Raw genomic sequence first — 14,240 nt, 5'->3', positions numbered from 1 at the left:
ACGTCCCAGCTGGCTTCTGTCCACTCCCAACATGGAGTCTCCCACATTGAATTCCTGTCCTACTTCTCCATGACAGTTCCAGGCATGAAGTTATAGGTGCCACCTCACACCTGGCCTGCCTGCCTACCTGCCTCCTGCTTACCTCCTTGCTCCAGGAGTTTCATCTTGACTCCTAACACTCCCCTCCCATGTGAAAATCAGTCCTTCGGACCCTTCATATTCTCAAAACCACACTGAGCAGCCTCTGTCTGTCAGCTTCTTCAGGGTCCCTGTCCAAGTGTAGCCATGGTGGCTTCCCTAGGAATCTGAGGAAATCCCCTCATTAGTGCTTACCTACCTATCCCCAGCACACTTATCCCTGGCACTTGAGGGTGGGAGGAAGGGTGTCTGCCCTGGATTCCCAAGAGCAGGGAGCAGACTCCATACAGGGAAAGATGACTGCTTTCAGGATGATGACAGATTCGTTTCATGTGCGTAAGGACAAGCATCCACAGGGAAGGGCTGGCATGTACAGATCCTGTGGTGGGAAATTCCACCTAGGAAAGAGTGATGTGGCACATCTGTCATTCCAGTTACTTGGGAGACTGGGACAGGAGGATAGCTTGAACACAGGAGTTCAAGGCCAGCCTGGCCCACACAAAGAGATCACCGTGTCAAAGAACTAAATAAGTAAAGGGAAGTAAAGAAATAAAGAAGGAAGGAAAGAACAGGAAGGGGGCAGAAGTAACATGCCCCTCTAGCACTCTCCGGATGGGTAGAGTATAAGAGTAATTAATCCCTTAGGCCAAATGTGGTGGCACACACCTTTAGTTTCACCATATGGAAGGCAGAGGCAGGTGGATCTCTGTGAGTCCGAGTGCAGCCTGGTCTACATAGTGAGTCCTAGACTAGCTAGTACTATATAGCAAGACCCTGTCTCAAAATCAACCAAGCATGCCCTTAAGACGTGAGTGGTCTGACCGCTTTCTCAGGTAGGAACACTGACTTATTTTCTCTCTTGCTTGGGGTCTGGGACTTAAACCAGTGTCCTAGTTTCATTTATGATAATAAAAATATTGACAAAAGCACCCTTAAGAGAGAAAGGATTTATTGTCTTGACAATTAAAGGTCACAGTGCATCGCTGAAGGAAAGTCCAGGCATATCCACAGTCAAGAGCAAAGAGAAAAGCATTCGTGCATATTGCTTATGTTCAATTCCCTCTCCATGCTTATGCAGTGCAGGAGCCCAGCCAAGGAAATGGTACTGCCCACAGTGGACTGGGTCTTCCCACATCAATTACTTAACCAAGATGATATCCTAATGACATGCTCACAGGCCAGCCTGATCCAGACAGTCCCCGACGGATGCTCGTCCCAGGTGATTCTAGATAGTTGTCAGTTAACAGTTAAAATTAAGTATCACAGCTGAGCATGGTGGCTCAATGGGAAGCAGAGACAAGCAAATGTCTGTGTTCAAGGCCAGCCTGGTCCACATAGTGGATTCCAGGCAGCTAGAGATACACAGTGAGAGTCTGTCTCAACACACACAAAACAAAACAAAACAAAACATCCCTAAATATCTCAATCAACCAGGTTCCTTGGACAAAAATATGTCAGTTCGATTGAACCACCAACAGCTCCTTCCATTCCTCCACTGCACAGCTGGCTAGGGTAGGCAGGAACATCCTTCTTTGCAGTGAAATTTGTTCACAGCTTTGAGGAAAATGCAACAGGCATGCACTAAATGATGCCCATGGCTCCAGGTGGGAAAGCCAGTCACAGCAGGTTCCAGTGTGTGGCTGAGCTATGGGAGGTCTTCCTTAAAGTGGATGGTGTGGGTTAACATTGACTTGCTCTTGTTGGGGCTCAAGAAGCAGGGAGACTATCCCACAAGCAGGTGGTACCTGTGACAGGCCATGGCTGTGTGGTTTGGGGGGCTGGTTTGATGCTTTCTGGTGGGCCTTTGGGGTGCCTCAAAACAGAGTGGTGACCTAGCTGGGGAGGGTAGGCCAAGCAACCATGGAAGGTGGAGAAATTACTGATGGAAGCTGCAGAGGGGAGACTTGGGGGTCACAGATTGCCTGCTACATTGCTTTGGAGTGTTTTGATGGCAAGCTGATGCCTCCCACGGGCTCTGAACTGTTTCCTCGTGAAGCGCCTGCTCTTCAGAGCCTGTTCTTCAACTTCTCCCTAACTGCTTTGGTGTGAGCAGCAAGCTCAGTTTGTCTCAGCTTGGCATGGTTCTGGATTCAAGTCTTAGTCTTGGAGGCAGGTGGGCTGTGTTCACTGCTGTCTTTGTTCTTCCAGTTGACTTGACATCCTTTGTGACGCACTTCGAGTGGGACATGGCCAAATATCCTGCCAAGCAGCCACTGGTGAATGTGGTGGACACACTGGCCAAGGTGAGGAGAGTCTGCTTGGAGACAGCCGACCATCTGAGATGATATGCGTGGAGTTGGGACTCTGACAAGGTGCAAGGCAAAGGCTTGGGATGTTAGCCCTTTGAGTTACCCTGGGCAGGTCTCCTCTTACCATGCTCCTTCTGCTGCAGCCTTCTTAGTAGCTGGAATTACAGGCCTTGGGCACCAGGCCTGGCTCCCTCGGGAAACTGCACTGCCTTAGAAGACAGTTTGGCTGAGTAGCCCCACCTCTCTGTCACATTGTGCCAACTCATCCCCTAAGTGTCTTGTGACAACAACAAATCAATCCCATGACAAGGGGCTGTCTGCCAAGCCATGGTTTCCAGCTCGTTCACGCTGTGTACAAGCCCCATAGCAGAGGGGTCTGCAGGGACATTGTGGGCATCCCATAGCTAAGGTGGCGTCTATGTGCCTTCACCATGGGTGAGGGTTGACTGTCCTGCCCTGTTGCTGATACATACAGAAGCCCTTCCAAGTCATGTCTCTGGCTGGCCCCATGGCTGGGGAGATCCCAGCTCTACTCTGAACAGAGCTGCCCTGTTCTCTGAGTGAATAGCCAGGCTTCCCTGAGGGCAGTCAGTAGGCAGGGCAGGGCAGGAAGGGGGGCTTTGAATCCTTCACTCCTTCGAGTCTCTTGGGAATCTGGGTGTGGCTGCTTGGGCTTAAATCCCCTTCTGGATCGATCAGGCAGAGGTTTTCAAAGGTGCTTCTAGCAGGGGCAGCCCAGGACTTTGTGCCAAGTGTGGCTTCCAGGAGAGCCCCACTGAGGCAAAGGACACAGATTTTTGTGAGGTTGGGCATGCCAACTTGGGATTTTGAGTCCCAGGGACACTAGACCTGGCTTCCGGGAGTCAGAGAGTAGGTGTCATGGAGGAGAACTGGCTCCCCTCTGAACCGGGGTTCCCGAATGCACAGCTGTTGAAGGATCAGACTGGGAAGGGATATGGGTCAGAGATCACATCCCACACGTTGTGCTGTGTGCATGGCTCTGCTCTCCAGCACGGGGAACGAGCTACATGGTAAGACAGAGGCTGCAGGAGATTAGTTCTTCAGTCCACGTTGTCCCAGGAGCAGGGGTCTTACCCCCAGCCTCTCCTTGTTCTCCTGAGGTGGCGGTTTAGGGCTTTGTTCGGTTTGTATAGCACATTGTCCTGTAGTCACATGGTGTGGCCACCCCGTAAGTGTGGCGTGTGGTGTGATCCAAGTGTGCAGTGTAGCTGTGCAGCCTGTGTAGCCCAGTGTGCATCTGCAGTAGGATGTCCCAGTGAAGAAAGCTCCACAAGGCACATGGATCTCTGTGGAGCATTCTTATAATGAGCTGGGAATCTATAATTGCTTCAAAGGAAAATGTTTTTAAAATGTAAGGAAAAGATAAATCTTATCAGCATAATCAATGTAAAGACAGGGACACTGAAGATCTGCGACTGTTTCACCGCCTGTTCTCTTTTCCTCTGTAACGGTGACCAGTGCCTGAGGTTCAGAGAGGACCCTCCTCTTTGGATATCTATTCTGAGTATTGAAACTCAGAACTTCCGCAGTGTTGTGGGCTCCATCTCATGACTCACAACATCTCCTCAATCAGAACTGCGCACTGCCCAATAGCATAGACACATACTGTTGGGCACCAACACTGCCAAACTGACACAAGGGGATGGCCAAAAATGACTTGTGTGTTAAGGCTTCAGCAGCGTTTCTCAAACTTTCTAATGCAGCAACACTTTAATATAACTCCTCTTGTTGTGGCGACCCGCCCCCCACAGCCATAAAGTTATCTTCATTGCTACTTTATAACTGTAATTGTGCTACTGTTATGAATTGTGATGTAAATATCTGATACGTGCGATATCTGACATGTGACCCCTGTGAAAGGGTCATTCAACCCCCAAAGGGGTTGTGACCCCCCAGGTTGAGAATCACTATGCTACGTACTCTGTTCTGAAGTACCCGCCACTGCCAAGTGCACCCACACATTATGAAATATCCACACCCAACTGTTTGCAGTTTTGCCTACTGGGTGTTGTTCACTGCCGTGTGGTGTCTTGGCAGGGCCAGCTCTGCTGTGAGCTCTAGGAGGGCAGAACAGAGTGCAGCCTGTGGGAGGGGCTCCCTGTGGCTCTGAATCACTCACTGCCTTCTAGCCTCAGAGCTTATTTACCTCCTTGGACTGACTGCTCTTCGCTGTGGCCAACTGTTCTTGGGGCTCTTTTAAAGACAGCATTCCTTTCCTGTTAGGTAGCTGGGGAACCTGAGGTGGGGAACAGAGGTGCGCAGGTATTGTGCCCCTGCAGGTTAGGAGGAGGCCTGCATCAAGCCTGGAGAGGTGGATGCCTGGGACGCTGAAGGTGGAAAGTTACCTTGGAAATCAGGATAGGTCTTTGGCTGCCCTCCAGCAGAGCCAAGGAAAGTGGACACGGGCCCTGGCAGTTCAGCATTGCTTGCTGGGAAGGAGCCCCCACGCTAGTGTATGGCACTGGGCATGCTGTGTGGCTGGTACCTCAGCACCTGCAAAGTGAGGCTTTGTGCCCATTCAATTTCCCGTGTGGAGACTGACTGTGAGGGCTGGGTGCTGGCTGGGTTGGGAGAGTCAAGAGGGAGGCAGATAGGACCAGCCTGGTGAGTAGCAGGTTGCTTTTTTTTTTTTTCTTTTCTTTTTTGTTTTTCTTTCTTTGTTTCTTTCTTTATCCTAAGACAGGATTTCATGTAGCCTAGGCCTCAAATTAGCTCTGTAGCTAGGAATGGTCGTGAGCTGATCTTCCTGCCTCCCAAGTGTTGGAATTACAGGAATGAGCTCATCTTGTGGCTGGCTTGATCACTGTTGTTAAGTGTCCCAAGGATGCTTTGTGAGATTTTGAAGGGTTTCACTAACTCCTCAAGGTCACTAGAAGCATTTCTCCTGCCTCTCCCTCCCAGCAACTGGCACAAATCGAGACGGACCTGAAGTCCCGCACAGCTGCCTACAGTGTTCTGAAGGCAAACCTGGAGAACTTGGAAAAGAAATGCACGTGCGTACTGTGCCTGCTGCACTCTCTGTGCGTGTATCTGAGGGTCGGGGGCGTGGGGAGAATCCCCTTGCCTGTGGCTTTCCAACCAGAGGGACAGATGGAGCTTGTGCACTAGGAACCTGGAGCGGATGAACAGAGCCCAACCAGGTAGGGAGGCTGCCCCTGCCTGTGAACGCAGAGGAGCCTGAGGTTTCTGCAGCTGGTACCTTCTTTCTTTCCCCACTCCTTACTCAGTTTATGTCACAGCTACAGGGACTCAGGTCACAGGACCTGTCTGCTGGCCTTAGGGTGAGAATGGTGGTGGAATCAGGAGAAGAGCAAGCTCAGGACCATCATGGCAGGGACTATTTTGGGGCTGCGGGGGACCGGGGGGGGGGGGGCAGCGGTGAGTGCCCTGGGAGAAGCCATGTAAGCTCCTATGTGAGAGGGACGGATGAACAGGGCAAGTTAGCATGGGGAGCTCAGTTTTTGTCTCCAGATCCTGAGTCTGAGTCCAGGAAAGCAGAGGGACCCAGAAGCTCAGAGCCAGATGTTCTACCTCTGTTTGGTACCTCCAATTAAGCTTCTTTCTTAAGGGGTTCCCTAGGCCAGATTTGGTAGTTGCAAAAGAAAATGAAAACAAAAGTTGACCATTTCAGTTTAAAAATTCAAAATGAAAAGTGCTCCAAAATATGGAAGTTTAAAAAAAGATGTATTTATTATGTACGGTGTTCTGCCTGTATGTATACCCGCAGGCCAGAAGAGGTCACCAGATCTCGCTCTGTGTCTCTCTGTTTCTCTGTCTGTCTGTCTGTCTGTCTGTCTGTCTGTCTGTCTGTCTGTCTGTCTGTCTCTCTCTCTCTCTCTCTCTCTCTCTCTCTCTCTCTGTCTCTCTCTCTTTTCCAAGACAGGGTTTCTCTGTGTAGCCTTGGCTGTTCTGGACTTGCTTGGTAGACCAAGTTGGCCTCGAATTCACAGAGCTCCACCTGCCTCTACCTCCCGAGTGCTGGGATTAAAGGCGTGTGCCACCATGCCCGGCATCAGCAGATCTCTTAATAGATGGTTATAAACTACCATGTGGTTGCTGGGAATTGAGCTCAGAGCCTCTGGAAGAGCAACCAGTGCTCTTAACCTCTGAGCCATCTCTCCAGCCCCTCAGAAAAGTTCTAAGCATCAGCATGATCCCTTAAATGGAAAGTCCCATACCTGACATCATGGCTTCGGCCACAGCCACAACACAGAGTAAACCTGCCATGTAAGCATATCTGCAGCTTTTGTGTGAGCACTGTAGGAAGCCAGTGGGTTCCTGCTTCGACTTGCGTCCCACCTCCAAGAGAGCTCATATCCCAATGAAACACTCAAGTGTCCAAAACAGTCTCAAATGCAAACAGAAGGGTGTTAAAGCTACTGTCCATCCATGGTTAGAAAGTCATGAGCAGGGCTGGATAGGAGAAAGGTGGACACTATCTGCCTTGAGGTTGTTCCCTCCTGAACCTGGGGTCCAGACTATGGTGGGCCACTCGCTCACTTCACCACCACCAAGTCATAAGCAGTTCGGCAGCTGGCAAGATGCATCAGTGAGTAAAGGTACTTACCACATGAGTGATGATGAGTTCAATCCTGGATCCCACCTGGTAGAAAAAGAGAATTGACTTCCACAAGCTGTCTTCTGACCGCCACAAATGTGCTGTGGTATGTAGGGAACACACACACACACACACACACACACACACACACACACACACACACACACACACACACACACACACCACAAAGCAAATAAATAAAAAGTGTACTTAGAAAGAGAACTGTGAAGCCAGGCGTGGTGGCGCATGCCTTTAATCCCAGCACCACTAAGGAGGCAAAGGCAGGCAGATCTCTGTGAGTTCAAGGCCAACCGGGTCTACAAAGCCCAAGACAGCCAGGCTATTACATAGAGAAACTCTGTCAAAAAGGGGGGGGGGGAGAAAGAAAGGAAGGAAGGAAGAAAAGGAGGGGTGGCGGTGGGGATACTGGGCTAACCTCTTCTTCCATATAGTCTCTGATTTCTCCTCACCAAACATGTCGGCTGCCTTCTGCTTATTCTTTTACATTTTAAACCACCCACAATGTTCTCAGGCCTTCTAGATCTAAAGCAAAATGAGACAGTTTTTACTCTTGAAAAGTCACAGTTACTCATTCAGCAAACCTGTGGGTTTGTTGTTTTGGCCTGGGCGTACTATAATCCAGAGATAAGTCTCCTGGCAAGCTAGTGTGCATGCTGTGGTGACAGAGTAGCCCTGCCTGGCATGCCTCTGAGGGGATCCATTAGCATGGTCCATGACCACATGGTGGTCTTAAGGGCAAGGGAGGAGAAGCACTTGTGGGATGGGGTCTCTCACCTGCTATTGAGGCTTTGTCTTTGGCTCTGTGCCTAGCACTGTGGCCCCATGCTCTCTGCGTTCTCTGGCTAGGACTCTGCAGTCTGGAAATCCACCCTGTCTTGGTATCCACATCTGCCCATGTGGCTGTATAGTGATAATGCCATGTTCTTCATCCCAGCCAGGGCTGGTAGCATAGACAAAGCTATTTCAGGTGAGTGTCCCCAGCTGCTGGACCAAACAGTGTAAAGTGACACGGAGTTAGCTCTATCTAGGCCTATCTGTGCCTTGCAACTAGGAGACCTGGCTGCTGTCTTGATACTTGAATAACTTCAGCTGCCTGCCACCTGAGGACTCCTCCCAGCACTGGGGTTGGTTTTTGGGGGAAGTGCAGGTCACTGAGGTGTTGGATGCAGCAGCCCCTTGAGTGACAGGTGATAGCTGCAGTGGCTTTGCCAGCCACCCTTCCCTCTCACCCTGTCCCCAGGGAAGAGGCAATAGCTCTGGAAGACTGGGCTCCAAGACTGCCCCAAGCCTGCTCCATATCCTGCTGTTTGTCTGGACACGATAGGACATGTGGGTGGGTGATCCTCTCTCTGCTGGTCTTACCCGTTGTCCCTCTGCCTTCCAGGGGGAACCTCTTCACTCGGACACTGAGCGATATTGTCAGCAAGGAAGACTTCGTCCTTGATTCTGAATACCTCATAACCCTACTGGTCATTGTCCCCAAGTATGTAGATAGGAAGGCGGTGGGGCAGTGGGGTGCCCTGCTCAGGAGAGAGTGAGTGGGCCCCTTGTGTCCTGCTTGCCCCAGATCAGCAGATATTCCTGCATAGGACCTATGGAGGGCCAGTGTCTCCATGGACACAGAAGCAGGGAGATGGTAGCAGTGACAGAATGTTTATTCAGCATCTCTGTTATGCTCACAAAAAGCTTGCAAGCTCTCCTTTGACCTGAGGCTAGGAAGGCCTTTCACCTGGTCACCCGGGCCATGATCAGAAAATTACTAGTGAGCCTCAAACACACTGATACCTGAGGACCTTCTGGGAAGTCCTGGGGCCCTTGCATGCAGACTGGGCTCAGCATGGCACTGGGCTATATCAAGACTTTTGGGGATGCTAGGGACACTCCCTGGTTCTATCTCTTGACTTTCAGTCTTCAGGAGAAGGTGCACTCAACAGTTCTGTGTCCTCACAGGTCAAGCTATGCACAATGGCAAAAGACATATGAGTCCCTATCGGACATGGTGGTCCCTCGGTCAACCAAGTAAGTGAGACCTCAGCTTAGTCTATGTCCCCAGAGGGGAATGTGCACCAGACATGTGCCAAGGGCAGGGCTTCTCACAGCCTCATACCTGAGTCCCTGTGACCTGGAATTCCTTCTTGGCACCTTGGGGTATTCCTGTTTTCCACTGTGTTTCAAAGCTCCAGTTCCCTGCCCTTCCTCTGGGAAGGTTGTTCTGGCTGCATCAGCAGAGCCCCGCTCCCCCACCCTTGTGTTCTCTGTGTGCTCTACTTAACATCCATTCTGCTTCACCTAAGAGGGTGGGTGCAGAGGTTGTTCCACAAATGTCTGGACAGAGTCCAGGGGCTGGCAACAGAGTCAGAGCAGGGAGGACAGTCTCAGTGTGATCAGAACAAGAACATCAAGTGGGCACTGCAAAATGATGGGTAGGACTGGGTTGACCTGTGTCTGCTATGAAAACTAGCAACTCACTACATACACAAGAGCTCACTTTGAGAATGGGCAATACATTAGTTGTGTGCAGGTGTCTTAGTCACTGTTCTACTGCTGTGAAGAGGCACCATGACTAGGATAACTCTTATAAAGGAAAGCACGTAACTGCGACCTTGCTTATGGTTTCAGAGACTTAGCCCATTTTCATCCTGGCAGGGAATGTAGTGATACACACAATGCTGGGGCTACATGTACTCAGAGCTACATCCTGATCCATAGGCAGGCAAAAGGCAGGTACACACACACACACACACACACACACACACACACACACACACACACACACAGAGAGAGAGAGAGAGAGAGAGAGAGAGAGAGAGAGAGAGAGAGAGAGAGAGAGAGAGAGAGACAGAGACAGAGACACAGAGAGGCAGAGAGAGACAGAGACACAGAGAGACAGAGACAGAGACACAGAGAGAGAGGCAGAGAGAGACAGAGACACAGAGAGACAGAGACCGAGACAGAGAGAGGACACCTGCACACTTGGACCTGATAAAAGATTTTGAAACCCCAAAGCCCACCCCCAGTGACACACATTTTTCAACAGGTCACACCTACTCCAACAAGGCCATGCCTCCTAACCCTTTTCAAATAGTGCCACTCCCTGGTGACTGAGCATTCAAATAATATAAGCCTATGGGGGCCATTCTTATTACGACAGTGGGTATACACAGAACCATGCCATTTATCTAGAATAAAAAAAAAATGGGACAGGAATGTCTCAGTAGAGTGATGGGGACCATGGAAATGAGAAAAACCACCTACCTGTAGGGTCATCAAGATGAGTTAGTTGGGCAGAACCTAGGATCCTCTTAACTGCATGGAATTTATCTGTGATCCCAAGTCCTGCACCTTTATGTAATCCATAAAGGACATTTTAGAATGAGCCACAAGAAACACGAGCTCAACTATCTGCCCTACCACACTGCACCCAGAGCTGCTCATTTCACCCCACCCCACCCCACCTCATCCCACCTGCCCCATCTCATTTCATCCAACACCACTCCACCCAGTCCAATCCCACTCTCCTTACCTCCTCACCTCATATCATCCTGTCCATCCCACTCATCCTACCCATTTATCCCACTCTCCTCGCACTCCACTCTACCCAATCCCACCCCATCCCATCCCATCCCATCCCACTCCCCCATTCTGTCTTACCCAGTAGCCCTAACCTCATCCCACCCTAGCTCCCTTCCTATCTTAACCCACTCATTCCTGAGGTCTTGGCCTTGAGGGGCATGCCACTAACTCCCAGGAGATAGCCACCAGGAGCTAAATTTTGGGTTTGCAAGGAACAGGTTGGCCACAACCTAAGGTCTTGGGAGAGGCAGGGCTTGAAGAGAAGGTGCATCTTTTGTGGGCAGGTAGTACCAGCCTGGAGCTGCCTGGTAAGCAGGGGTGTCTTCTGTTCTTGAGGCTTTTCTCTGGAGCTACCTCAGCAGCGGTCAGCTTGGCAGGGTGCTGAGTCACAGAGCAGAGACATCAGTCCTTTCATGATTAAGAGAGTACCTGAGCCTGCACCAACAATTCTGGAAAGGTCTGAAGCCTAGGGGCAGTTCCTATGGGTGTGGGCTCTGGGACACAGGAGAGGTATCCTGCCAACCAGGCATGTCTAGGCCCCCAAGACTTCTTGCTTAGACCGCTGTCCCCAGGTTACTGAGGACAATGACCCCAGAAGCCTGTGCAACATGCTAGCCATGACATGTCCAGTTAGGGCTTTGTGATAGCGGAAGTGGAGTGGCTCTTGTGGAATGGCTTCTGCTACTTGCTTCCCTGGCATCCACATAGCCAGCAGCAGTGTCTGGAGCGCTGTGGGGAGCTGGATCACTCAGCCATTTGAGGAACCAAACAGACATTGTGGTCTCTGCCACATCCAACCAGAGGGTGGGTGGTGGGAGCTGGATTTAGGAAGTTATCAGGGCACCCTTGGTTCCCAGCCCTTGGTGACCGCCAAGGACCCGAGCCTAGGCCACCAGGCCCAGGGAACCTGACTCTGCCGGTGAGGCTGGCTGCCTGAGGTTGAAGAGGAGCTTCAGCTCACAGCCTGGGGTGGAGTGACCCTAGACCATCCAGCTCAAAGCGCGTCTCCCCATTAGATTGATCACCGAGGACAACGAAGGGGGCCTCTTCACAGTGACTCTCTTCCGCAAAGTGATCGAAGATTTCAAAGTCAAAGCCAAAGAAAACAAGTAAGGGTGTGGGCTATGGGTTCCCCAGGTTTGCTGGAGCTCCTGGGGAGTACCTGCCTTGCCAAGATAGTCTCAGTGACAGCTGTAGTTGCTTTTTTAAAGGTTCACTGTCCGGGAATTTTACTATGATGAAAAAGAAATTAAAAGAGAGAGGGAAGAGATGAACCGGCTGCAGTCTGATAAGAAACAACAGTATGTGAGTACTGGGGTGCGGGAGGGGTTTTCTAGACAGCTCAGATGCATCCCACAATGTTCTTCAGGCCAGAGTCCACTCCTTGGTCTCACTGTCCCCATGTCCTGGGCTCACGCTGGGCATACGTGGGCTCAGATGGCATATGTACTGAGCCTCACTCGCTGATGCAGCTTGCAACCTCCTGGACCACTGTCCTGGAAGGGCTTGTCCACTCCACAGTAGTTGACATGCTGACGTGCACCCTGGCCAGGGGCTCACCCGAGGCTTTGCTGCATGTCAACCAGAGCAGAGGGCACCAGGATGAAGCATCTGTCCGCAGAGTGGATAGTGCTGCTGCCGCCTCAGAGACTACACAGCCACCTGTCCCTTACCATCCCTGACTGCGGATTTCAGGCCATCACCAGCGCCTGTGTTTACTTGCCCTGTGCTCTCAGCAGACGGGGTGCTTATCTGAGCCACTCTGGCCACAGACACTTAGAAACTTTGTGGAGCCTCCACCACCGGAGCAAAACTGAGAGCTCAGTGTGGAACTGAGAACCTGTAGTTCTGGAAACATCATCCCAGCGCTCTGCCAAAGGGTGTTCCAGGCTCTGCTGTCCTGTGCTGGCTCAGCCCCACACTCTCAAGGCACTTATCTGGATGGATATTTTCTGGTTCCTTCTCCCCCCTTCCTTCAGAGGGAGGCTTCATCAGAGCACCTTCTAGTGTTACTTGAGTGATAGGTGGGAGGAGTAAGTAGAGTGTCCCTGAGTCCTCAGGAAAGCCTGTGTGTGCCCACAGCTGTAAGTATGTGCCTGAGGAGAGGCAGGGCTGCTGGGCAGGCACAGGCCTTCACAGGCAGCCCCAGTATTTGCCCCAGGTCTCCTCCCACATCGGGCAGACAGCCTGTGCATACCCAAGCTGACCTTGCTTTGAGAGGCTTTTCTCATCCACCCTTTTGGGAAAAAGCACAAGCCACCGAGTCCCCCAAAATAGTTCTCAGAGCCCCACCTGCCTGCTGTTTACTCCTTAGAAGGAATCCCCATCTGATGGTGGTTCCTGGCCTTGGGGTTTTTATGTTGCTGTTGTTTTTGAGAGAGCATCTCATGTGTCACAGGTTGGCCTCTAACTTGATACGTAACTGAGGGTGACTTTGAACTTCAGATTTTCTTGCTTCTACCCACAGAGTGCTGAGATTAGAGGTGTGTGTGCCTGTGCTCAGTGCATGTTCTGGGGACAGAGCTGAAGGTGTTGTGCATGGTAGTCTAGCACTCTACTAAGCGAGTGACACCTTCACTTTCAGCCCCATGTTGGAGAGTTTTAACCCTTCTCCCTGGAGTATAGAAACATAGATGCACACGCATGCATACGTGACAAGTGTGTGCACTGAGCCATCATCCACAGTGCCTAGATCCAAAATCAACTGGGGCCTACCCAAGGCTCCTGAAGATGGAAGGCCTGGCTGGAGGCCTGGGCCCTGAGCCTTTGAGGGTACTCAGTTCCTTGGAGCAATGGCATAGACATGGCACACTCTGGCAGGAGTGGCTGTCACTACCAAGAACAGAAACCAGTGGTGCTCTTGCCTGAGCTCAGCTTCCTGGGACCCTGTCCATCACAACTGCCTAGCCTTGCCCTTAGTGGAGCTTTTCCTGGACTGTTGCTCTCCCAACTGAGTCCCTGTAGTATCTCTGGATGGGGCCAGATCATGAAAGCCCTGCCTATAGGTGAAGTAGGACATTTGGCACCTACCCTGTGTATTAGAGTGACACAAGTAAGCCTGCCACCTGCTCCTTGGAGCTCAGATTGCCAGCTGGTGGTATCCTAACATGGCATAGACTTCTGTAGCCCCAATTGCTCCAGAGAACCTTCTAGTCTCCATGTGTATGTGAGATCAGAGCTCCTGGGAGACACTCAGAAGCTGTGTGGGTGAGAGGCTCAGTGAGGACCTCAATCAATCTACCCCAGCACCCTGAGAATCTCTCCTGTTTGGTCTGGGAGTGGATACAGCCAAGTGTCCCATATCCTTTCATTACCAGCCCATGGGGGCTAGGGGCTGGGTTGCTTTGGGAACACAGGTTTGAGTTACCCTGTGTTTTTACCCTTTTGCAGACAGGGGGATAAAGGATAAAACGGCCTGGCAGTATGCCTGTGTAGTGTCCTGTATGTGATTTGTCAAAGTGTTCTATGAATGGCAAGGAGGAAGCTATTCCTAAGTGTCAGGGCCCAGATAGATGAGCTGCCTAGGTCAGGATAGTTCAGTCATACTTCCGGGAGCTGTCTTGGCTGCTGCTGGGGTCCTGACCTGGTCAGGCATGTAGGTTTGGCTCTGTCCCTAGTGTCTGAAACCACAGGCCCTGGACCCCTGCCACACCCTTCCATGAGCCCGGATTCTGGAGCTC

At 51.2% G+C, this 14,240-nt stretch overlaps 1 protein-coding gene across 7 annotated transcripts in view; it reads left to right on the top strand.

The window, feature by feature from the left end:
• The window catches only part of Atp6v1c2 (ATPase H+ transporting V1 subunit C2), a 41,263-nt gene that overhangs the window by 22,954 nt on the left and 4,069 nt on the right, over positions 1-14,240 (top strand). For 4 of the 7 annotated variants that reach the window (XR_007830499.1, XM_051143770.1, XM_051143737.1 and 1 more), the window contains 6 exons: positions 2,287-2,381; positions 5,274-5,401; positions 8,372-8,470; positions 8,938-9,006; positions 11,577-11,669; positions 11,772-11,865. Coding sequence is in view for 6 of the 7 variants with exons in the window: in XM_051143770.1 (XP_050999727.1) it covers positions 2,287-2,381; positions 5,274-5,401; positions 8,372-8,470; positions 8,938-9,006; positions 11,577-11,669; positions 11,772-11,865 (578 nt within the window). In the remaining variant the exon portion in view is untranslated. The remainder of the gene's footprint in view (positions 1-2,286; positions 2,382-5,273; positions 5,402-8,371; positions 8,471-8,937; positions 9,007-11,576; positions 11,670-11,771; positions 11,866-14,240) is intronic. The other 3 variants (XM_051143753.1, XM_051143777.1, XM_051143762.1) reach the window with 1 other exon arrangement.

Source organism: Acomys russatus, chromosome 1 (assembly GCF_903995435.1).
Source record: "Acomys russatus chromosome 1, mAcoRus1.1, whole genome shotgun sequence".
Lineage (NCBI taxonomy): Eukaryota > Metazoa > Chordata > Mammalia > Rodentia > Muridae > Acomys > Acomys russatus.
Note: the sequence above shows the minus strand (reverse complement) of the source record. Positions and strands in the feature narration are given on the sequence as shown.